The sequence below is a fragment of the Apis mellifera genome, linkage group LG14 (assembly GCF_003254395.2).
Source record: "Apis mellifera strain DH4 linkage group LG14, Amel_HAv3.1, whole genome shotgun sequence".
NCBI classification, from domain to species: Eukaryota; Metazoa; Arthropoda; class Insecta; order Hymenoptera; family Apidae; genus Apis; species Apis mellifera.
In genome coordinates, this window is record NC_037651.1 from 6,885,522 (window position 1) to 6,908,815 (window position 23,294).

Below are 23,294 nucleotides of genomic sequence, written 5' to 3' on the forward strand. Positions count from 1 at the left end.
ATATATATTATTTAAGTAAAGTAACAAATAATAATATTTATGAAATTCCTTTTATGCGTATGTAGATATATTTATTATTTATATTTGAAAAAGATTAATGTTTTAATAAATAATTTAATATATTATTTTTATTTTTTAAAAATATGTATTAATTTAGATGTAATGAATTATACAGCGATTGATTTGACGCGCGCCTAGGTCGAAGCCGATTGCATATGGCGGTTAGTGTATACGACAAACAGTTATAGTGTTTTGATGATACTTTTTTATCTGTTCACGGAAGTTATCAATAGATGCTTGCGTTCAATAAGCTCGCGAACGTAATAAAGTTCTTTTACATTCAGATAATGTTGTAAAAGAAAAACAGTACTTTACAATATTCACAGCGGCATCTTTCATAACCTCAACAATCAGGAACATACAGTACTTCTATGTAAGTATACATTATATATTTTCGATATATAAAACTTTACGTATCACATGTTAAGTTTCATAATTCAATATTTAGTTACGTTTATATCACTAAACTTTCGATAATATTCTTTTTAAAAAATTGATTATTTTAAATGGCACTTTCATTTCATTTTTATTCTGTGATTGTATTGTGATGTTCTTGTGGCGCGAAACAAGACATATATTTGAAATGTATATATTACTCTTAATATAATATTGTTCAAAATATCAGTAAAAAAACAATATTTTTTTAAAAATATTAATCTTAGTATAAAATCAACATAGAATTATTTAATTTTTATTTTAATTTTAATTACAAAAATGTATTATTATTTGTTATAATCTAGGTAAAAATGCCACCAACAAAAAAGACTGATTTAGACAAATTAGCATGGGCTTGGGTGGAAGGTGTGGTTTTAGACCAAATAGAAAGGATACATTTGGAAACTGCTTATAGAATAGGTTTAAAAGCATGTAAAAATTGCAAGTAAGTTATATACTTATATAAATATAATGTATATAAATATATAATATATAAATAAATATATATAAATATATAAATATACTTTTAAATATTTTAAATATTTTAAATATATATAATTTGTTTTTAGACGTAACTGCACAAACAATCCACAGTGCTTGACTGGATTGGGAGAAGAAAAATACATGAAGTCACAACCTGCTGAAGTAATGCCTTTAGAAAGTTCTTTATCTGAGTTACGCGATCCTACACAATATGTTGGTCTAAAGAATTTAGGTGCAACCTGTTATGTTAATAGCTTAATTCAAATGTGGTTTCATAATGAAGATATGAGGTATGCATTTTTATAAATATCAATTTATTTTATATTTAATTTATTTGCAATTATAAAATGAAATTTGATATTTTTAGGAGAATAATATACAAGTGGAATATCACAGATGATCCAGAGGAAAAGGAAGCACTATATCAAGCTAAGAAGGCAGGAGTACCATTTCATCCAGTGACAGCAGTTGGACAGTTGCAATATATATTTGCAATGATGCAATTTGGAAATCGTCGTCTACTCGATCCAATGAACCTTGCAATCGCGTTGTCATTGGATACTAGAACTCAGCAGGATGCACAGGAATTCTCCAAGCTGCTTCTCTGCCATATCGAAGGGAAACTTCAACAAAACTCAGAACTGAAGCAGATGCTGCAGAGGCTGACCCAAGGAAAATACAGCTATATCAATTGGTGGGTTTTCTGAAGTGGAAAACAAATGAGAATTGTCCTAAACGATGATGATGCTGATGATCTTGACGATGAGAACATGGTAGGACACGTTGCTCGCTGCGATGACTGGTGCGATCAACTGATCTGACCGAGAGAAGTTATTTCTTTCTAAATAACGCGAGTTTTATGTTTGGCGCAGTTGCTCGAAATGCGGAACTGAATATCCAACGTCCACAACGTTCTACGAATTGGATCTACAACTTGCAGCCACTTTGAAAGAGGCAATAGAGAAATACTTGTCTGTGGAACAGTTGACTGGAGCAAATCAGTATCACTGCGTTACCTGCAATGACAAAAAAGATGCGCGCCGTTTTATACGCTTGGAATCTCTTCCAGAAACATTAAATATACAGTTAATGCGTTTTGTGTTTCATAGGTACTTTTATTTTATGATGTTTATGTTATATTATTAAATTATTATATTATGTTAATAAATTATTTTATAATTTATCTTTGTTAGAGATTCTGGGCAGAAAAGAAAGTTGAATTCTTTTATACAATTTCCCGAAGATCTTGATATGTCAGAATATGTGAGGTGTCCATTACAAACTCATTTGTACAGTCTTGTAGCAGTTTTGAGTCATAAAGGACCATCTGCACATTCGGGTCATTATATTGCAAATATATGCAATTCAAATGGGGAATGGTATCAATTTAGTGATGATAAAGTAGAAAAAATGCAGAATAAAAGAATCGAGGATGGAGTTAATGGTAAATATAAGTTTCTATGTAATATAACAAGTAATAATGAACAAGTTATTTAATAAAATAATATAAAGTTTGAATTGTTTATTACAGAGAATTCAAAGATTATAAAACGAGGTCGTATACCGAAAGGATTTTTATCTTCTAACACTGCATACATGTTAGTTTATAAAAAAGTTACTTCTGAAAAACGAATAAATAATACAAAAAAAAATAAGTTAAAAAAATTAGATACAGAAACTAATAGCAATTATAACACAATGCATGAAGAAAACCTCGTGATAGTTAAAGATAAATCAGTTTCATTAGATGAAGAAAAATGTAAATATGATACAATTTCCGTTTCGGATGTGAATAATTCTGAGAAAATGTTAAAGCTTGGAATAGAGACTAAACAGGAAATGGAAATTTCGAAGGCATCAGAAAATATTGTAATGGAAGTATCTGTAAGAGAGGAGTCTACTTTTGATGAACAAAATGGCAAACATTACGAATTCGATAATAAAGAAAATCAGCATGATATATTTATCAAAAAATCATTAGCCAAAGTTGTGAAGATAGACTACAAACGTTTAAACGGTGCCGCACATAGAGCTATGAGTTGTGGGGAACGTGACTTTTACGAAGAGGTCAGTATATTGAATTGTTTTTTTTTAATGATATTTATATAAAAATATTTTGTTATTTAACAGATGGAATTTGAAAATTGGGAAGTGAGTTCAACATTGCGTGATTTAGTGAGACAAGAAAATGTGAAACATGAATTGAGTTTATTGGCGACTCAACAAGAAAAAGTATATATTATAAATAATAAAAGATTAGAATTAAATAGTTAAATTAGAAATATTTTTTTATTATTAACAATATTTTTTTTATAGCAAAAGGAGATTGAAGATCAGAACTTAAAGAGACAACTTGTCATAGATGTATATAATATTATTTCGAATATAATTTCATGGGAGAAATATCAATGGATTCCAAGTGATTGGTTATCAAAATGGCTAAATGGACATTCATTCATCGATGGGGTGCCACCAATAGATAATTCTACATTGATGTGTACGCATTATCGACTTGATCCTTTAAAAGTGAATCGGGCAAAATGTATTCCTATAGCTGCTGCAGATATACTTTATGAAAAATATCGTGGTGGACCACGTTTGGATGAAAACTCTTTTTGCGAAGTTTGTGTGAAACGTCGATATAAATTACTTCGTTTCAAGATGTCACTTGAACGTGATTACAAGGAAGTTAGTGAACTTATTCGCAATTTTAAAGAACCGTAAGTTTTCTGTATTAATTATAATTTAAACCAATAAATCATTTTATAAAATAAAACAAATTTTACTTTCATGATAATAGATTCGAGACTAGTTATGTTGTGGGTGCTGATTCATTGAGATCGTGGCGAAGACTTGCAATGGAAAAATTTATGGACGATATGGAACAAGAAATTGAGGATGAAGATTGTCAAGATCCGAATAGTATTCAAGAAGATAGGAAAAGTGAAAGCAAGGAAAGTGAACGAATAAAGGAATCAGGAGAGGGAGAAGAGAACGAAGTTATAATTTATTTCAACGAAGATTTACTTTGTGAGCATGGTTCATTGAAAACACCAGATTCAACAAGAAAAATAGTACCCCGCGAAGCTTGGATGATACTTCGAAAATACTTTCCAGGATCTAAGGAGTATCCTATCGGTTCTAGCTCATGTTCCATTTGCGAGGTATTTTTTCGGAATTATATTTGAAATAAAAATGAAATTATTTTATATTTTAATATCGAGGTATTTTTTCGTTAAGGAAAAAATGGAAAATGCACAAAAGGCAAAAAAAGATGATAAAATAAAAGCCAAACAACAAAAGGACGAGTTAAATGATTTATATCATGGTAAAAATAGAAATGAAATATTAAAATGTGAAGAGCCAGAAAAAGCATTTTATATCGTGGAGAAGGGATTTTTGGACAGTTGGCGTTCTTTCCTTCGGTGAGTTTATTGTATATTTTTTTACACTTTTCAATAATATATAATATATATATATATATATATATATATATATATAAAATATAATTATTAAAAATAAGTAGAAATAAGCTATTTCTACTTATTTTTAATAATTATATTGATAAGCAATAGATAATAAAATTTCATTAAAATGTCTATTAAAAATAGATAATTTTTTAAATTTAAAATTTCCGCCAAATTACATATCGAATTATTTCAATAAAACGCCTACAGATGGTACTAGTAGGTAGTATTCTCTATTTAAGAATTCTAAAGAGATATTCTTATAATTTTTTTATTTTTAATTTTACTAATAAATTATTTAATATGATTGCAAATATTATTTATTTATTATTGTTTTTATTTTGTAATCATATTTTTTATTAATTTTTAATGAGAAATTTTATACTATATTATATTTTATATTATATTTATGTGGTGATTTTAAACGCGCGAATTGATATATTTAATTTATCAAGAATTTTATATTTAAGAATAAGAATATTAACATCTTTTATAATTTATTAAATTGGTGCGTAATTTACTTTTTTAAAATAATATTTATCATTTGTGATTAAAATTTTTATGCAATAAAAATAAATACATACACACACATATATATATATATATATATATATATATATGTATGTATGTATATTTGAAATTAGGTACATTTGTATTTTGTATGTAGATATTTTTTATAAAATAGCGTGTAAAAAAACGTTAATAATTAACTAAAAATTTTTCACTTAAAGATCAAATTCTTTATTATTACTAGCAAAAAATAAGTTCCACAAAAATACATTTCACATGTCTTTCACAAATTTGAGTATAGCAATAACATTTTTATCGTTTCTTTTTGTTACAAGCAAATATAAAAATTAGAAATAAAATTAGATAGAATTAAAAAATAGAAATAAAAAGATGGAACATATTTTTAGTTAATCTCAACAATCAGAATCCAACATGAAATTAGAAATTCTCAAACTTATATTTCTTTCTCAAAATCATATTTGATGAAAATCTTTTTACTTTTATATCATTTCAAATCAAGAAGATCCACATTCTTGAATCTTAGAAGATCCAACTATATATATACTTTACAACATGATAGAAGAACCATAGAAGGGAACAAACAAAGGAGAAAGAAAGAGGGTGTAGAAAAGAGATAGTAGGGGACGCATTAACGAGCTTTTCCTAATTATGAGAAAAAACTGGACTGTACGATTAAGGGCTGTGCCGCTCCTTCCCTCATACCCTATGTGTGGATGGTGGGCCAGGAGAGCAACGTGGAAAACTAATTGAAACCGCCTAACGACTCGCCGCCAAATGATACATCAGCCTTGAGGAAACTCTCCCTACTGTCTTAATACCGTTTCGCCTTATTCGATGTTCATCGGCCATCGAGCAATTTCGTCTTTTCCTTTTCCTTTTCTGGCTCATTTTTGGTAACGATATTCGAACGATATTCCCTTAAGCTGGATTTTGTTTTCGTGTATTAATTATTGCATATTCAATGGAAAATCGAAAACGCATTTGCACGAACAGTTTATTCTTTTTGATTCTTGATACAATTTTCATTTTCAATTCGTTTTTATAAATTTCCAATTTAAATCTCTTATCAAATAATTATAACATGGGCATAAAATTATGATAAGACATTATCATTTATTAATTTTGCTGAAGATAAAAGCAATATATAATGATCAGAAAGGAAAGGAAAGGTGAAAAGTTCAAATCTCAAATCTCTAATTTATAAATTTGGTCTTGTTTGCTTTTCATCGTGACACTTTGTTGTCCACCCAACTATTCCTCCCATCCTGGAATAAGAAATGATAAATAATCCTATTTTTCCAATGAGATGGATATCAACCTCTAGAAGGGCCTCTTCAAAAGTAGTATTTAAATTCTTCTTCATCTCATTCTCATTATAATTTGTTGTTTCTATAATGTAAAATAATTCTCTCCAATTGTTCGCCCAAAGTGTCACTTTTGGCCAGGATGAAATTAAGTCTGTCCCAAAATTGGGGTTAAATCTTTTCTGACACGATGAAGAGAGAAAGAGAGAGAAAGAGAGAAAGAAAGAAAAAAAGCTTTTAATGTTTGGACGGATGTTACACCCGCGTGGGATGATCACACACACACACGTATGCTTCCTCTCGGATGCTCAAGATTGACGGATTCAAATTTGCCTGGGCTTAAGTCCACCGGGTTCCACCGGGTTTACGGACAGCCGGCTAAACTGGGATCAACCCTTTGCGCGGATTACAACGTGTGTCATGTCACGCTTGATTTCGGTACAGGCGAAAAGGGGGTGTGAAAACGAGGAACAAGTGGCCGCCCCTCCTCTTTGCCGCTCGTGTATTTAAAATAGCACAGGAGACGGGGACTAATTAACCGCTCGTAAAAAAGGATCGCAACGCGATTATCGATCCGATTAAATTTTAATAAGGCTTGATTATTGAATAGCCCCGTGGCCATTTCTCCTCGATTTTTTTCGAATAAAATCTCTCGAAGAATGTTTCAAGGATGCAACGCGTACGAAAATTTACATTTCTCGTATGGAAGAAAGAAAATCGGATCCTTTCGCGAAATTTTTAATCAGAACGTTAAATTCCACGTTATTCTTCTGTAAAAAAAAAAGAAACGATGACAACGATTCGAAGAATGCCGGCAGAATTTTACTTGGGCATACCATGGACGAAAATGTTGCTCCGCCCCATCGAGGAAGGGAAAAGGTGAAAAATATTTTTACGGACCAGGGAGCCACCATTGTCTTTTCTCGATGATTAATCCTTCCCTCCTCCTTTTTTTCCCGCTAATTATCGAATTCTCGCGGATTCCTTCCTCCATTCACGCGAAAGTTTGCACACGAAAATTTACAATTCTCGCGAGACACAAATTTTATTTCAATCGAATATATCACAAGTCTCTCCAAGTTTCCAGTTTTCCAAGATTAAAAAAGAATCAATGAGACTTCAAACTTTAGGGAATTAAATTTTCCACATCGATTCCATTATTTTTACATTATATAGAGATATCTATACCGAGAATTTCTTAATCGGAAAAGAAAGATTCTTCTGATTTTCTTCTGAAATCTTTGATTCGATGGAGCATAAAGATAATATGGTCCGGATGTATCGGTCGTTCCATTTTATTAACAATTAAGTAGAGGGGCCGAATTTAATCGATTTGGACGAGTGGTCTTCGTGAAAGCAGGAAGCTCTCCTCCGGGAAAACAAATGGTGTCGCGGATTGCAATCTGTTCGACTCGCCTCCGAACAAAGTCCTCCGCCAATCCGTCAACGTCACCTGGATGGATCTGCGAAAGGATTAGGTATTTGCATAGACGATCGCTCAACTTCTATCGAGAAAGAGGGCTCCCCCTCTCCTCTCTCTCTTTCTTTTTTTTCCCATTGGCTTCAGACGTTGTTAAACTTTCTCGCGATGCATCCGCGACGGGACGAATCCTGCTAAGCGTATAAAGCTTGGAAATATTATTTCTTCAAATAAGGGGAAATTGGAAATTGTCTCGATCGTTGAATTTTCGAATGAATAATTTTTTTCAAAGATGTTTTCGAAAATAATTAGATTCGCACGTAAGAAACAGAAATCGTTTCTCACTATTGAAAGAAGAAAATACTCCGATTTGTAACACGGTGAAGAAGAAGAAGAAGAAACAAAGTAACACGGTGAAGAAGAGGAAGAAGAAACAAAGTATAGAAAAAATGATCCTAATCAAGACATCTTGAAAATGACGGTGAGGTTCTTCACGGAAATTGGAAATTGTCCTGATTGGAATCATCGAATCAAATTTTCGAATGAATAATTTTTTTCAAAGATGTTTTCGAAAATAATTAGATTCGCACGTAAAAAACAAGAATCGTTTCTCACGATTGAAAGAGAGAGAAAATGAATAGAATACTTGGAAACCGATTTGTTGAACACGGTGAAGAAGAAGAAGAAGAAACAAAATATCCATAGAAAGAATGATCCGAATCAAGACATCTTGAAAATGAGATTCTTCACGGAAATTGGAAATTGTTCCGATTGGAATTATTGAATCAAATTTTCGAATGAATAATTTTTTTCAAAGATGAAAATAATTAGATTCGCACATAAGAAACAGAGATCGTTTCTCACGATTGAAAGAGAGAGAAAATACTTGGAAACCGATTTGTAACACGGTGAAGAAGAAGAAGAAGAAGAAACAAAGTATCCATAGAAAGAATCAAGACATCTTGAAAATGATGGTGAAGTTCTTCACGGAAATTAGAAATTGTCCCAATTGGAATTATTGAATCAAATTTTCGAATGAATAATTTTTTTCAAAGATGAAAATAATTAGATTCGCACAGGGATCGTTTCTCACGATTGAAAGAAGAAAATATTCGAAAACCGATTTGTAACACGGTGAAGAAGAAGAAGAAGAAGAAACAAAGTATCCATAGAAAGAATGATCCGAATCAGAAGACATCTTGAAAATGACGGTGAGAAGAGGTCTCTCTCTCTCTCTCTCTCGAGAAAGAGAGACTCGAGCTCCGTTAAATAATTATTAATGATGATCGGGGCGAAAGCGTGGCTCTGATCGTGTTGACACTGCATTGTAAGCCTCAGACAATGGTCCACGGTGGCTTTCTGAAGCGTGTTGCCTATGGTCTTGGAGGATGGAGGAGAGGATGGGGAGAGGGCAGGGTCCGTAATTAATAACTTGGAATTGATTAAGGTGTCAGATAAGTCCATGGAGTCGCTCCTTCCCTTCTCCTCTCGCTCTCGCCTCTCTTTCCTCATCGGCGCGACGCGTTACGATATGATTAATAATTTCGAGATAACGCTCGTCGTCCCTTTGCATCATCGTCCCTTTCGCGAGAGCGAGGCCGATTCCCACTTACGGTCTCATAAATGACTAATTATCCCCACCGTTCTCCCCCCTCCCCCGTTTTCTGGTCACTTTCTGCTCCTAAGAGGAGGGGCGAGGGTCGAGACGTTTGCTTTCCATCTCCATCGATTTCGATTCTTCGAATCGTTTGGATTAGGAGCATTGTTAGCATATTGGAATAAATTTTGAAACAAATTTTCTTTGGATATTCGATAAGAATCCATAGAAAGAATGATCCAAATCAGAAGACATCTTGAAAATGACGGTATAATAATTATTAATAATTATTAATGATGATCGGGGCGAAAGCGTCGTTCTTTTGACAAAAGATTTTCCAGAGTCGTCATCGAATTATTTTTCGATTTGCTTTTGTTCTTCTTATTCGATATTCGATTTCATCTCGGTTTACTTTCGCTCGAGACAAATTCTTCCTCGATTTAGATGACGAAAGATAGATATATTATCGCCAAATGCCAATTTCGTGTATCGATCTTCGAATCTCCTCTCCTCTTTACCAAAATTTTCAATAATTTCCGGTTATATCCTCCTCCTCTCTCAGATATATACTGTTCTTCGGTATCGAGCACTCCTCGTGTCTACATCAAGATTTAACTTCAGCCAGGGTGGTGCCGAACAAATTCCGACTATTTTGCGTATATTTGGCAGAGGGGTGCCGTTTGCAGGGAGGGTTGGAGGGGGGAGGGTGGCCACGGAAGGAAAACTATAAATCATTCGACGAGGCGTGCTGCGTGCTGAAGAAGAAGGGACATCGAGGGAGGGGGTTCGATGGGGTTGGTAGTCGTCGTGCATCGAGTCGCGAAATCCAACTACCCTTAAATAAGTTGATTCATTGCAGCAGGCCTTCTGCGACCTTCAGCGTGGGGCAACGAAGCAACAACCCCCCTTTTCCTCCCTTCCTTGGAGCCACTCGACACTTTCCACCGTCTCTCCTTTCTTTTTTTCCTTCCCTCCCTTTCCCCATCCTTTCTTTCTTCCTCTTCCTGAACATAGATAAACTTAAACATCGGTTATTTTCTAATTTGTCGAAGAGAATTATCGTCGTCTCTCTTTCTCGAAGAAGAGGAAGAAGAAGAAGAGGGGAAAAAAGGGGGGAAGAACGCGAGGGAAGAAGCGTTTCGATTAAATTCGATCGAAGAAATGAGTAATGGGTTGGTGGAACGCGTATTTTCGCATTAAGTTAAGAGTAGCTTCATAAAATCGTGGATGTCAATTACCGGTGAGAGTAGTTCACCCTCCTCCTTCTCTTCCTCCTCCAGGATGAATCGGGACGAATGAATTATCGAAAATGTCGATAATTCATCGATGGAAACGAGTTTGAATTTCTTGGACGGAAACGGATCAACGAAACTACCCTTCCTCGCCAAGGGGATAAATATTTCTCGTAAGGAGGAAGATTTTCGACTAACAGGCTTGCCATATCTCGTCGAAGACAAAATTGAAGTAAGAAAATGAATTCTTCTCACTTGAATTCTTCTTCTTTAGAAATCAGAAGAGAAAAATCCGATTCTTAACCAAAACTCGCGCGAGAAGACGTTAGAGAGCTGCTAGTTTTGAAAATGAGCGAAAGATTTCACGAGTTCTTGCGAATTTTTTGGAATTTTGTGGACGGAAATAGATCAACGAAACTACCTCTTCTCGCCAAGAGAATAAATATTTCTCGTAAGGAACAAGGAGGAAGATTTTCAATTGACAGACTTGCCTATATATAATCTCGTTGAGGACAAAATTGAAGTAAGAAAATGAATTCTTCTTCTCGAGAAATCAGAAGAGAAAAATCCGATTCTTAACCAAAACTCGTGCGAGAAGACGTTAGAGAGCCGCTAGTTTTGAAAATGAAAGAACGCGAAAGATTTCACGAGTTCTTGCGAATTTTTTGGAATTTTTTGAACAGAAACGGATCAACGAAACTACCCCTTTTCGCCAAGAAAATAAATATTTCTTCTATAGTGTAAGGAACAAGGAGGAAGATTTTCAACTGACAGACTTGCCTATATATAATCTCATCGAGGAGTCACGGACAAGATTGAAGCGAGAAAATTTGTGAAAATGAATTCTTCTTCTCGATAAATCAGAAGAGAAAAATCCGATTCTTATTAACCAAAACTCGCGCGAGAAGAGAGCCGCTAGTTTCGAAAACTAAAGATTTCACGAATTCTTGCGAGCGAGGGCGGAGGACACAGGTTTTATCTTTCTTCTCATTAAACGCTGCCAAGAGCAAACCCTGAAAACCTAATGAACTCGGGTTGGAGAGACGTTTCTTTTCTCTCTTTCTCTCCCTCTCCGTGAAACCGATGAAAGAGCCGGGAAACGTAGAAAAGTAGCGAGGCGAAGAGATGGAGAGGAGAAGGAGAAGGAGAAGAAGAAGAAGAAGAGAGAGAGGAGAGCTCGCTTCGCCCGAGCACTGATGATAGTTTTTGCTCGGCAAGATTTTTTGCCACCACCCCCAGTAGCCACCCCCGGGGGTGGATGATATATGACCGCCCCCGAGACACTGGCCACCCCCAGTGGGGAAGGAGGGAGGGGGGAAGAGGCGGAGAAGGAGAAAAAGAGACGGGGCGAGGGAGATACATCCTGATTCCGGAAGAATTCCTTATGTACGTGCGCGTGCATTTGTGTTTCAAAGCGGCGATCGTTAGCGCCAAACTTGGCCGAATTTATGGCCAGCCCCCTTCCAAAATCGTGGTAACGGGTATTTGATTGTTTTTTTTTTATCAATCATTAATGATTATTGTATTTCATTTATCGAAGGGAAAGATGGAAGAAGGGTGGAAAGGATTTCTCGCGTTTTGGACTTGGATACAATTTATGAAGTGTTAATACTAATATCGACGATTCAATTTCCATTTATTTATTTCCTTAGATGAAATTGTAGTGTCTGTAAAAGAAAGGTGGATTCTTTAATATTCTTCTTACTTCATATCGTTCTTTTTATCAATCATTAATGATTATTGTATTTCATTTATCGAAGGGAAAGATGGAAAAAGGGTGGAAAGGGTTTCTCGCGCTTTGGACTTTATGATACAATTTATGAAGTGTTAATACTATCGACGATTCAATTTCCATTTATTTATTTCCTTAGATAAAATCGTAGTGTCTGTAAAAGAAAGGTGGATTCTTTAATATTCTTCTTACTTCTTCACATCTCTTTTTCTCGTCATTGTTCCATTACTCTTCCAAAAATTTTCGTTTCTACGTACAAACCTTCTCTTTCAATTTTCTTCCATTTATGCTAAGACACGAAGATCTTACGATATTATTTTTTTTTCCTTTCAAAAATTTCCTTTTGACCGTATATCCAATCCAATCCAGAAATCGATTTCGAAAATCTCGAATTACTTTTCATCGTCAAAAAAAAAAAAGATCTCTCGTTTTATCGCGATACGTAAGAACTAACTCCCCCTTTCCTACTTTGTTGTTCCAACCGTGTATGGGTGTGTGTATCGCGGGAATAATTCGGAGCGCGTGATCGACTTATCGAAAGGATGGAAACGAGATTACGCCGTTGATCGGCTCGATTTTCATATCGCGGCGGATGGAAGGCACGTTCGATCGAGGGCCGATCATTTCCCCGCAACGGTGCCAATGTAAATAGACGGTGGGCGACTGAGCATGGCCGGCCGGCTATGGTTTTTCGTGGTGTATCGCGGTAGCCGATGGTCACGCCTGGCGTGCAAGCTACGCGTGTTGCTCCCTTGATCGGGAACGCTCGATCGGTTTTGAGAAATCGAGCAAAAACGGGGCGCAGGCGGTGCAACGATTCGCCGCTCCCTCTGCCTCTCTGCCTATCTCTCTCTCTCTCTTTCTCTGCCTATCTCTATCTCTCTCTCTCTCGCAACCTCGTTTCGAGAAACGGCCGCATGCGATATTTTCCTGGATCCATTCTCTCTCGCCATTTTTTCCCTCTCTTTCTCGAATCCTGTTGTTCAACGTAACTTTTGCTCCTTTTAACCCCTTTTTCGAATCAATTTTTTAAATCGAATAGGCTTTTTGGTTTTCGTAGAATGCGAATTCGAGAGGAAGAGTTTGGAGAATCGGGGTGGAAGGATTAAGATTAAGATACGAGTCAAGGTTTTTTTTTCTCGAAATATTCGAAACGGAGCGAGTTATCGAGCATTGCTCGCTTCCACGAGCGAATATTCGATACCAGAGGAGAGGAGAATCACCCTTTGTGGTCGGCCGGTGGTTACCGATGGTTATTTTGTACGGAATCATTCCTGCCGATTATCCGACCGCTGTGACGTTTTCTGAACTTATCCTCCTCCCAACAGTTCCAACTACTTCCGTGAACTGTAATTCCGAATGCCCGAATGACGATGGAAAATATCACTTTGTTGTTGGCCATCTTCTATTTTCTAAAAAAAAAGAGAAGAAAAGAAAAGAGACTCTCCACTTGCGAGAAAGGAAAGGGTAGCGATACGATGACGAATTCTCGACCAATGCGAAAATTCTTGGCTTACTTTGTTCGTCCAAAAATGTTCCAAAAAAAAAGAAAAGAAAAAAAAACGAGAGAAAAAAGAATATAAATAAAAGAACCATCTCGTCTCTCGAGAGACGTTCTCGAAGGGAGAGGATAAAAAGATTCTCTTCTCGCACACATCTTTTAAGATTCCTCGAACGTTTGAAGAAAGGGAGAGGGTGTTGCTCCACCTTTGGAATCGGGGGGGGAGGGAGGGGGGGTTATCGTCTCGATTTTCGAGCCGCCCTCCTCCACTCCCCTCCTTGCCCCGCTTGCAGGATCACGGTCCAGGGCGGCTGCATACCGTGATCGTCGAACCATCGTCCACGGATTTCGTTTTTACCGCGGCAAAACTCTGCCGGCCGATCTTCTTGTTTGCTCAGGGAGAGAGAGAGAGAGGGGAGGGGAGGGTTCGCGACGAAGGTAACGTTCGGATAAGGAGGGACCCTGCGCGGGACTAAATTTACGCCGGTCTGTTACCGTAGTTGACCGCGGCAGGATGTCGATTATCGATGCTTTTTGCCAGCATCCCCTCCCTCTCCCCCCCCCCCCCCCCAGCGGAACGCATAATTAGCTTTCGTTATTCTAGCGCGTACCTGCCGGCTTTCCGCCCCATGACAGCGATTCATCGACGACGACGACGACGACGACCGTTCTCTCGTTCATCCGGATACCGCCTTCTTGCCAGCTTCTGGCCAGGAAGTTGTGAAATCCTATGCGGAACGTGCGGTTTGCGTTTTTCCTCGTTCGACTCGGTTCGTGATAAGATTTCTGTTGTTTTAGGAGGCCTCGATATTTGCTCGAGCGGCGCTTTTGCTTCGATTTGTTGGAAATGTTTGCTCTTCGCGAAACGAAGAATAATTCCAATTACAATTTTGTTTGTTCTTATGGATTATGGTAACAAGTTAATTGAGATTGTTTTAGAGAATAATCAGGGTTTGGACGAAACGAATAATTCCGATTCCTTCGTTCCAAGATTGTTCTTAAAATTATTGGTGATATTTGAATATATATATAATTTTACAAATTAAAATTGTTACAGAGAGAAAAGTTAAAGAATAGATTTGTATTCTCTTGTCTGGAGGGATCGTTGACCTACGCGATGAAACGTGGAATAGGAAATTCGATGCAAACCCGATTACCTGTGCGTGGAACTTGTGCCGTGGCGGCGTTTCATTATGATTTAACGCAGTGGGCATTCCAGCCAAGTTCACCGCGCGTTCGAAAAAGCGTTCTTCCTCCTTCCTCGAGGTATTCACAAAGTTGAAGCCTGTAACGAGGCTTCGTTAACGGTACGGGAGGCAATAATCGGTCGAGAATTACAGTCAACCCGCATTCCACGAGTTATTGGCGAGGTGGATGAAGAAGCCGCGCGCGAATTCCTCGTCTCGGAAGAAGAACCGTGATTTTTCCACAGATGGAAAAAGGCGTTTTTTTTTTCACAAAGATCGAGATTCGATCGATCAATTATAATAGAGAGTTGGGGGAAAAAAATTGAAAAGTGGTGGCGAGGAGAGACCTTTCTAGCCGAGGCCTTGATTCGAGGCAACGCGACCTTCGTTAAATAAGCTTGCCTTGATGAAACCAGCGGAGCTGAAAAGTAGAGAATCGCAAGGTGAGAAAAATAAATCGAATCGTCTCTTCTCGATATTTTTTCAAAGCGATCTCCAATTTCGATTCTTTCTAAAAATTCCCAATCTTTAGTACATTTCGTTAAAAGCATCATTCGCTTGAGGAGGCATCGCTTTTGGGATAACGAGCCGGATGATTTACAGTTTTATCCTTACACCTCCATTTACTCCTGCGACCGCTTTTAAATTCGCTCCCAGTTGATGCAACTGGTTCGTCGTTTATACTCCTCCATACCCTTCTCTCTCTCTCTCTCTCTCTCGTTTCTCATCATCCCACGAGCCCCCCTTCTCCTCCTTATTTTCTGGATGTCCCGCAACATTGTTTTTCTCTCTCCTCCTCGCCTGCCATTCCTTTTTCCAGCGGTGGACACCGGTGGTGGACCACGGCCACGTACGATATCCCCCTTTTCGCTCTATCCCTCGCTCCACCCGTCCTCTCCACTCGTAATGATCGCAACGCTTCGATGCACCCGGCCTCAGAAGCTGCATCGTAACCGAAGAAGAAGGAGGAGGAGGAGGAGGATCATCCTTACCCCGCTCGATTGTTACGTTATATATAAATTATTATATCGCGTTATTACAGGAGGAGGAGAGCGGCTCTCGGTGGTTTCTTCCATCGTTTTTTTTTAAATTTATTTATTTACTTATTAATCTTTTTTTACCTATTATTTCGTATATATATTATCGAAATTGGTGGGGAGAGAAGAGGTTTGCGGCCAAGTTTGTTTGTTAGGAGACGGTTAGGAGTGCGACTAGTTTTTCCACTCTGCGTTTCTTTCGCCGGATTGTAAGTTAGTGTTTAAGGTAAGAGATGTTTAGAGAGGAAAGTTTTAAAGAAGTGTTCCTTGGTTTAGAATATTAGAATGATACTTGCATCTGATATTTTTCTTATCCTGTCAAGGTGTAATAATAATCTGTTAATGAAGATTGCTGTGTAAAATTCGATTGAAAATAAAATAATACGGAAGTAATATTACTAATCGTGGAAGAATGGAGTGGATGATTGGGAGAAACGACACGGAAGTAACGCTTATGCGGTCCATAAACGCAGTGAAGAATATTCTGAGTGAAAATATCGGAATTCTCTCCCTCTTTATCCTTATATAAATTCGCTTTCTTAATCTCGATCGTTGCTGTTATTCGTTCATCCTTCATTTCCTTCCTTCGATATCTTTTATCTTCTTTCCCCCCAAAAAAAAAAACTCTCAAGAGCATCGAGATTTACTCGAAATCCATCCTGCTCTCCTCCCAAGCTCAACTCGAAAACTTGGAATCCATTAAAAATTTGTGGGAACCGGAAGCGTCCTCTGTTGCATCGCGAGAGGAGATCCCAGCGTTTAGTCAAATACCGCGGAGGGGAGCGGTAAATCAGGGAAAACCTGGGGACAGTCATGCGTTCCCTTCTTCCACGCCGGAAGACAAATGTCACGGGGGTGGTGGAGGGAGAGAGAGAGAGAGAGGGAGGAGGATGCACGGCCTGTGCTCGTGGCGGTAAATCAAGGCTTCGGTGATATTAAAAGGCCGCTTATACGCGAAAACACAAGATTTATTTCTGCTGAAAGGAGAAGAGATCGGCAAGAAATCGGTGTATATACGGGCGGCCAATCAATGGGCAGGGGCAACGGGACGAATACGGGATAAAATGGAAGAAGAAGGACCTTGGCTATCCGGGTGGAGAAAAAGGAGGGAGAGGGAGAGAGGGAGAAGAGAGGGAGAGAGGAGAATCGATTCGAAAGTAACGAAACGGCGGGAGATGGGGGGAAAAAGAGGAACGAGAAAGAGAGCCACGCGATTCGAGCCGAGAAAGTTTGACGTTCGGCGCGGAAAGAGGAGGATTCCTCTGGAATTAGAAGCAACTTCTTTGCCCCGAGACATCGAGATTCGATTAAAGTAGGCTGATTTGGTTCGTTACGTTTTTGCCCGATCGTGGAATCTCTGCGAGATGCTCGAATCTGCGGGTTTCGACGAGGAATTTATTCAAATTTTTGCCGGGACGATGCGAGGATAGAAGAAGGGAGAAGAAATAGGCGAAAACGAAGATGGAGGTATTTTTTGAGTAATCAAATTTGAGTATCCAAATTTTCCAAGGAACCAAAATAGAAGAAAAAGAAGATAAATTTTGATCGTACTTTCGAGAATTTATCCAAATTTTCCGAGAATCGATATGAAATGGAAAAAGAGAAAAAGAAGGGAATGAAAATAGAGGAAAAAGAGAGAGAGAGAGAGAAGGAAGAAAAGTTAGGAAGGAAGGTTAGGGGTAGGTTATCGGGGTGTCGGGATGAGTGAAACGGAGAGGATTCACCCCTGTTTCGGTCGAATAATCGTGTCCTCCTCGTCGAAAGCGGTTTGCTCCAGCTAATATCGAACCATCGCCCACATTCAAAGGGATGTCGGCAGGGAAGGAACGGCATTGTGCTCGCCCTTCGAGGGCGATTCTTCTTCGAACCGTGTCACTTTTGACGTTGCTAATGAAAAGATCGCTGTATCAAGAAATACGCGTGAATCGAGGAGGAAAAGGAAAGGAAAAAAAAAGAAAAGAAAAACTTTGTTATTCATCCTTCCTTTACTTTTTCCCCGAAAGATCGTTGATGGACCGTTGAATCTCTCCGCAACTTTCAACCCGTTCTTGCACTTCCTGTTGAAATACAGAATATAATTTTTTCTTTTTCTTTAAACGAGCAAGTTAAATACAGATACACGATCCAATTAAAAAGTACTCGAGAGCACTTTCAATACGATCCGCATACCAGACGAGACGTCGATGCGTCTCGGATATCCTCGTGATCATTGCGGTTTACGTGATCACTGCGGTCGAGATATCATTATTCGGTACCGGTGCGTAATATCCTGCTCTATGCACGAATGAGTCTGGAGACAACGCGAGCGATCCCTCTGGAACGCTTTAATCAACGGACAGAGATATCTCCTCTCTCTCCGTTCCAGAGAAAACAACACCTTGGAAAGGATGTTCTTTGCACTCTGCGCAACGACATAGAACGATTTCAATTTCATGCTCCCAACCGTATTAAACCTTCCGGTTGCGGCATGGTAAATCGCTTTTCCTTTGACGATCATAGCTTATTTTTCCATCGAGAGAGAGAGAGAGAGAGAGAGATCTTGATCGTGATGGTTTATCGAAGCCTGTCTTTGGACAGCTGCCTATTGGCTGATTGTGTATTAACGCATGCCTTTCTTTTTTTTTTTTATCCCAGGATATCGTCACATCCTGCAATCGGGAGAAATTGTATAAGAAAAATATTTCAATAAATAACTGTAATTCGTAACGTTTAATATTGGAATATTTATAGATATTCCTTGGACAAAATCGAAGAGGATCTTGGATCAGTCTTGGAAAAAAAATTTTAGAAATTTTCTTGAAATTTTAATCGTTGAGGATGAAATGAAAAAGGATCTGAAAATTAGACGTCCGTTCTGAATTTTTATTAAACGGAGATAAGAAGAGGGTGAAAGGGTTGAATATAACGAAAACATCCCTTAAGCGAGAGAAGGAAAAAAAGCAAGTCGGAAGATCGCATAAGGTGTTCCGCCGACCGAATTATCGAGGAATTTCCAAACGATTTCCTCGAATCGTTTCTCTCCCCTTGTAGTGGCCGTAACTACCCCCTTGCACCACTCGGAGTTCTCGACTCCTGTTTTCCTCTTCCATCTCCTGGGAGTAATAATCGCTGTGGAGCGGAAAAATTCCGCGACAGAAGTTAAACAAAGCCTCGAATGAGAAATAAAAAAAAAAATATGAATGAGAGAGAGAGAGGAGGAGGAGGAGAGGAAGCGCGTCTGGGAGAGGAGAGGAAGAGAAGGAAGAACGAGAGACGCGGAGAAACAGAGAGAGAGAGAGTGGTGATGGTTCGACTGTAATAAGGGTGACCAATTTTCCCCTCACCCCCTTTGCATCCCACTGTTCGACTGTTTGAACAAGGCTCATAATTAATACGCATATTCGCTTCTGGAAAACCCGCTTGGGGGTATCCGGCTGGGAGACATTTTTTTTTTTTTTTAAATCCTCCACACGACGGATATTTGCTCTCTTCCTCGCGGTTTCCAAGCTGCTTTCGAAAATTTCTTTTTCCATGTTCTCACCCTCTGGATTTTTTTTTTTTCTCGATGATCGAGATGATTCCTTGTTTCTCGTGAAATGGTGGGGGATGGATTCTGATTCTGCACAAGTCTTGAACTTGATGTATGAAATTTATAATATTTTCGATCAAAAGATGCATTCCACGTTCGACAAAATTTTTATACACGAATTTTCATAACGCGTAATTAATTATTTCCACCGTGAAGTAATACGATTTTAACGAAATTGTGATGCGATCGTTTAAAATTTTCTGTACAAATATGTATGTACGTGAAATTTATCGAAGATAAAAAATTTGTCCTCTTTTCATCTCTCTCATTTATAAATTTAGAACGAAATTTTCATAAAATGAAAAATGAAAAATTATGAAAATTCGGTCCCAATCATCCTCTTCCATTCGGAAATATATCCAGGCTAGATTTTCCACGAAACTTGTACCTCGATCGCCCGTACCTGGCTCGTTTTCGCGGGGGATATCTGTCTTTAAGAGCATTATCTGGATCGTGGACGGGTAGGGAGAGATGGCAAAAACCGTCCGCCCCCTCGTGGTATGTGAAAAATGATGCACAACCCCAATCCCCCGACACATCTCCACCCCGGGAATGTCCCGAAGGAAGCGTTCCTCCTCGTCGTCTTTCTGGTCCACGAGCCGAAAGACGTGTCACGGGCGAGGTTGCATTATTCGAAACGATTAACTGGGTGACAGTGTTGGTAAAAAAAAATAATCCTCGAGATATATATATATTTTAATACGCTCGAGGATTTATCACGAGAGTATCGATCGCGAAAATTTCCGTGAAAATAAAAAAAATTGTTTGAAAATGTTTGTTGAACGAAATTACGAAATGGAAATTTTTTCTTATTGTATATCTAAATTTTATTTTTTTAAATCGAATCTCTGTGGATAAGAATTTTTGATTTTTTGTTACTCAGGTATGCCGAAGTGTTCTCGAAAACACCACCGGTTGGTATTCGAAACGGTGTCCTCCTCTGCGAGCCGCACAAAGGATTCCTCTACTCGCCTTCCATTAGCAACGAGCTGTGAGTAATTCCTCCCTTTGAATTATTGTAATAAATAATAATAGAGATTTCATAGAAAACGACGAGTTAAATATTCGAATTAAATATTTTTCCCTTTAGTGAAAATAGCGAAACGTTTGTTGGAAAGTGTTTTTTTTTTTTTCTTCTTCTTCTCAAGTTTCTCACCCTTAACCACTGTATTATAAAGCGAGAGTGCGTGATCTCCTAGCCACCACTTTCTTATTTGCCCATCCTTCGCGCGACGTGATGGATACACGAAAATGTCACCAACACGCCCCCGGGGCCAACGTGGCAATCCACCCTCTCTGACCATTATGCTAAACCATTGTCCACTATCTGCCTAAGATAGCCGACAACGACTCGAGTCGTCCGTGCCCTCGCCCCCTCCTGTATCCCGCAGACCGTTAAAAAATCATTTTAACCCTCGATCTTCGACCTCTCGGCCTTATTTCAACCTTCCTCTCTCTCTTCTTTCCACCAGTGATTCGAGTGATTCGATTATGATTATCAGGTGGAACGATATTTATTTACACGTTGATTCCGTTCTGTGATCCTCTTTATTCCGCCATTTTTCCTCGAAAATTCAAAATCTTTTAATTGAAAAGATTGATGGGGAAAATTTAATAGTCGAAGTTACTTGAGATTTAATCATTTCGATAATTTATTGCTCGATTTGAAATAATTGATGGATCAATTGTGTAATAAATTTTCGAGAATTTCAACGAGTAATTACTTAACGTAACTAGTTTTTAATCTTTTTTTTAACTCTGCTGCGAACAGAAATCGATACAATAGTTAATTATTCGATCGGATGGTAAAAATTGAATTAAACGTATTCAATAATCGCGTCTCGTATTTTTTCTTTTTCCCCTCATTTTTTCCACTCAACTCGCGACGAGGATTTCTCCGATTCCCCTCCCCCTTTTTCTCCGACTCATCCTCGATGCATCCACCATTATTCCGGCGTTAGGCAAATACAGGAGAGGAGAGACGACAAGCTCGTCCGCGTTGTTTTTTGCCTCGTGAAAATTCAAATGAGACCGCGCGGCATATTGCGTTGAATCGAAATTAATGTCGCGCAACTAATTATCGGCTGGAGGAGGGGGAGGGGAATCATCATCGTCTCGTATCATCTGGTTCGTACTCCTCCCCTTCGCTTTCGAAATCATCTACGAAACCGAACCGAATTAATTTAATTCCTCGTGGAATCTTTAAAAATTCTACTTTCGAAAATTATCTATCGATGTTGTTAAAGAAAGGATGTTATATTTGGAATTTTCTATGAAATTTGGAAAAATTGAAGTAGATAGTATCCTCTCCAGTATCCTTCCACGACTTTTTAAAGATCGTTTTCTCCCTGAAACGCGTTCAAATCTCTTGGAAATCGACTTTTTTCTTACGGATCTCTCCCCTCCCTCCGCTGGAAATTGAACGAGGGATCGATGGACAGAGTTGGGCAGATTTTTGAAAAGGCGTTATCGATCATAGGGAGGCGAGAGAGATGGCGGTGGTTCGAGCTCGAGGTTCAGGAACCACGCCAGGATCGGGCGAACAATTGCGGGGCAAAAAGCTGGAGCCGGTGCGCGGCAAGAAATTTCTAATTTGCGGTATAATTAAGGGAGACGGGGCAAAAAGCATCACGGATTCTACACCGTTGTCGGAAAATCGCGAATTCCACCTTGCGAGTATACGCTCCTGCCACGGCTCCTATATATATATATACACACACACACACACACACACGCTCGTTTGATTTTATCAACATTTTCTCTGTGAACCGGTGTTGGATGCCGTTGGATAAATAATCGAAGATTGTTTGAATATGAATAATACGAAAATAACACGGGGGGGAGGGGAAAAAAGAAAGGAGAGGAGAGAAAAAATGGCGGAGGAAATAATTGCCGCGGGACACGCGACTCGTTTCTCATTTTTCCGTGAATTATCCTCCGATTTACGATACGACGACGAGTTTTTTTTCCTTTCTTTCGGATTTAAACATGCGGCAAGGAATTTTTTTTCTATTATTTTCTCCTCCAGAAAAGATATTATAATTGGAAAGGGAAGGGTGAATTTTTTGAATTTTGAAAAGGTGTGTATATGTATATGTATCGTAGAAGATAATGGTGGAAAATTATGGCCGACAATAAAGGTGGTAATAACGCGTTGAAAATTTTGTTGCAGGTTTACCATCGTAACGGCCGAGGAATGGGCGAAATTGATGCAGTTTTACGACGTCGATTATCCGATCATCATCAAAAAGAATAATTCCGATCTTCAAACAGAGCCAAGTGAGTGCAAACAAGTTGAAATTACTCGTAGAGAACGTATAAAATATACGTAGGATTTAATTCACAGATTCCAAGCTTCGATTGAATAATCTCTGACGAGATTTGGCTTTAAATAGAAATAGGAAACTCTTATCGTTCTGCTTTTTAACCTTTGATCTATCGATATAATATTGATGAAGGAAAAAAAAAAACTAGTAAATTGTACTCCCTTATAGAAAGTTGAAAGCGTTCCGATCTCAACGACCTCTTATTGCTCGTAAATAAAATCGAAGATCGGAAAGATAAAATTCTCGAGGAAAAGTTTTGCTTTTCCCTCTCAACTCGAAAAATTAATTTCTTAATATCTTCGAATTCCATGTACACTATATTTTACAGCATCCACTCCCCCAAAGGCGACTCTTCTAGCCTTTTTTCCCCGATGGACATTGCATTGGAATTCTTCTTCTTGATTCAATGTTTGT

General features: G+C 38.1%; 1 protein-coding gene across 2 annotated transcripts in view; it reads left to right on the forward strand.

Annotated features, from left to right (window-relative positions):
- The first annotated feature begins 85 nt into the window (after positions 1-85).
- Positions 86-23,294, forward strand: part of LOC409985 (ubiquitin carboxyl-terminal hydrolase 48) — a 73,573-nt gene continuing 50,364 nt past the window's right edge. The window contains exons 1-13 of one of the 2 annotated variants that reach the window (XM_393474.7): positions 86-433; positions 801-940; positions 1,065-1,268; positions 1,346-1,672; positions 1,851-2,087; positions 2,172-2,422; positions 2,510-3,045; positions 3,109-3,210; positions 3,295-3,698; positions 3,779-4,142; positions 4,219-4,403; positions 20,438-20,545; positions 22,727-22,833. In XM_393474.7, coding sequence (XP_393474.5) covers positions 807-940; positions 1,065-1,268; positions 1,346-1,672; positions 1,851-2,087; positions 2,172-2,422; positions 2,510-3,045; positions 3,109-3,210; positions 3,295-3,698; positions 3,779-4,142; positions 4,219-4,403; positions 20,438-20,545; positions 22,727-22,833 — 2,959 coding nt within the window. In that variant the 5' untranslated portion in view covers positions 86-433; positions 801-806. Of the gene's footprint in view, positions 434-800; positions 941-1,064; positions 1,269-1,345; positions 1,752-1,850; positions 2,088-2,171; positions 2,423-2,509; positions 3,046-3,108; positions 3,211-3,294; positions 3,699-3,778; positions 4,143-4,218; positions 4,404-20,437; positions 20,546-22,726; positions 22,834-23,294 lie in introns of those variants that run through there. The other variant, XM_006562989.2, reaches the window with a different exon arrangement.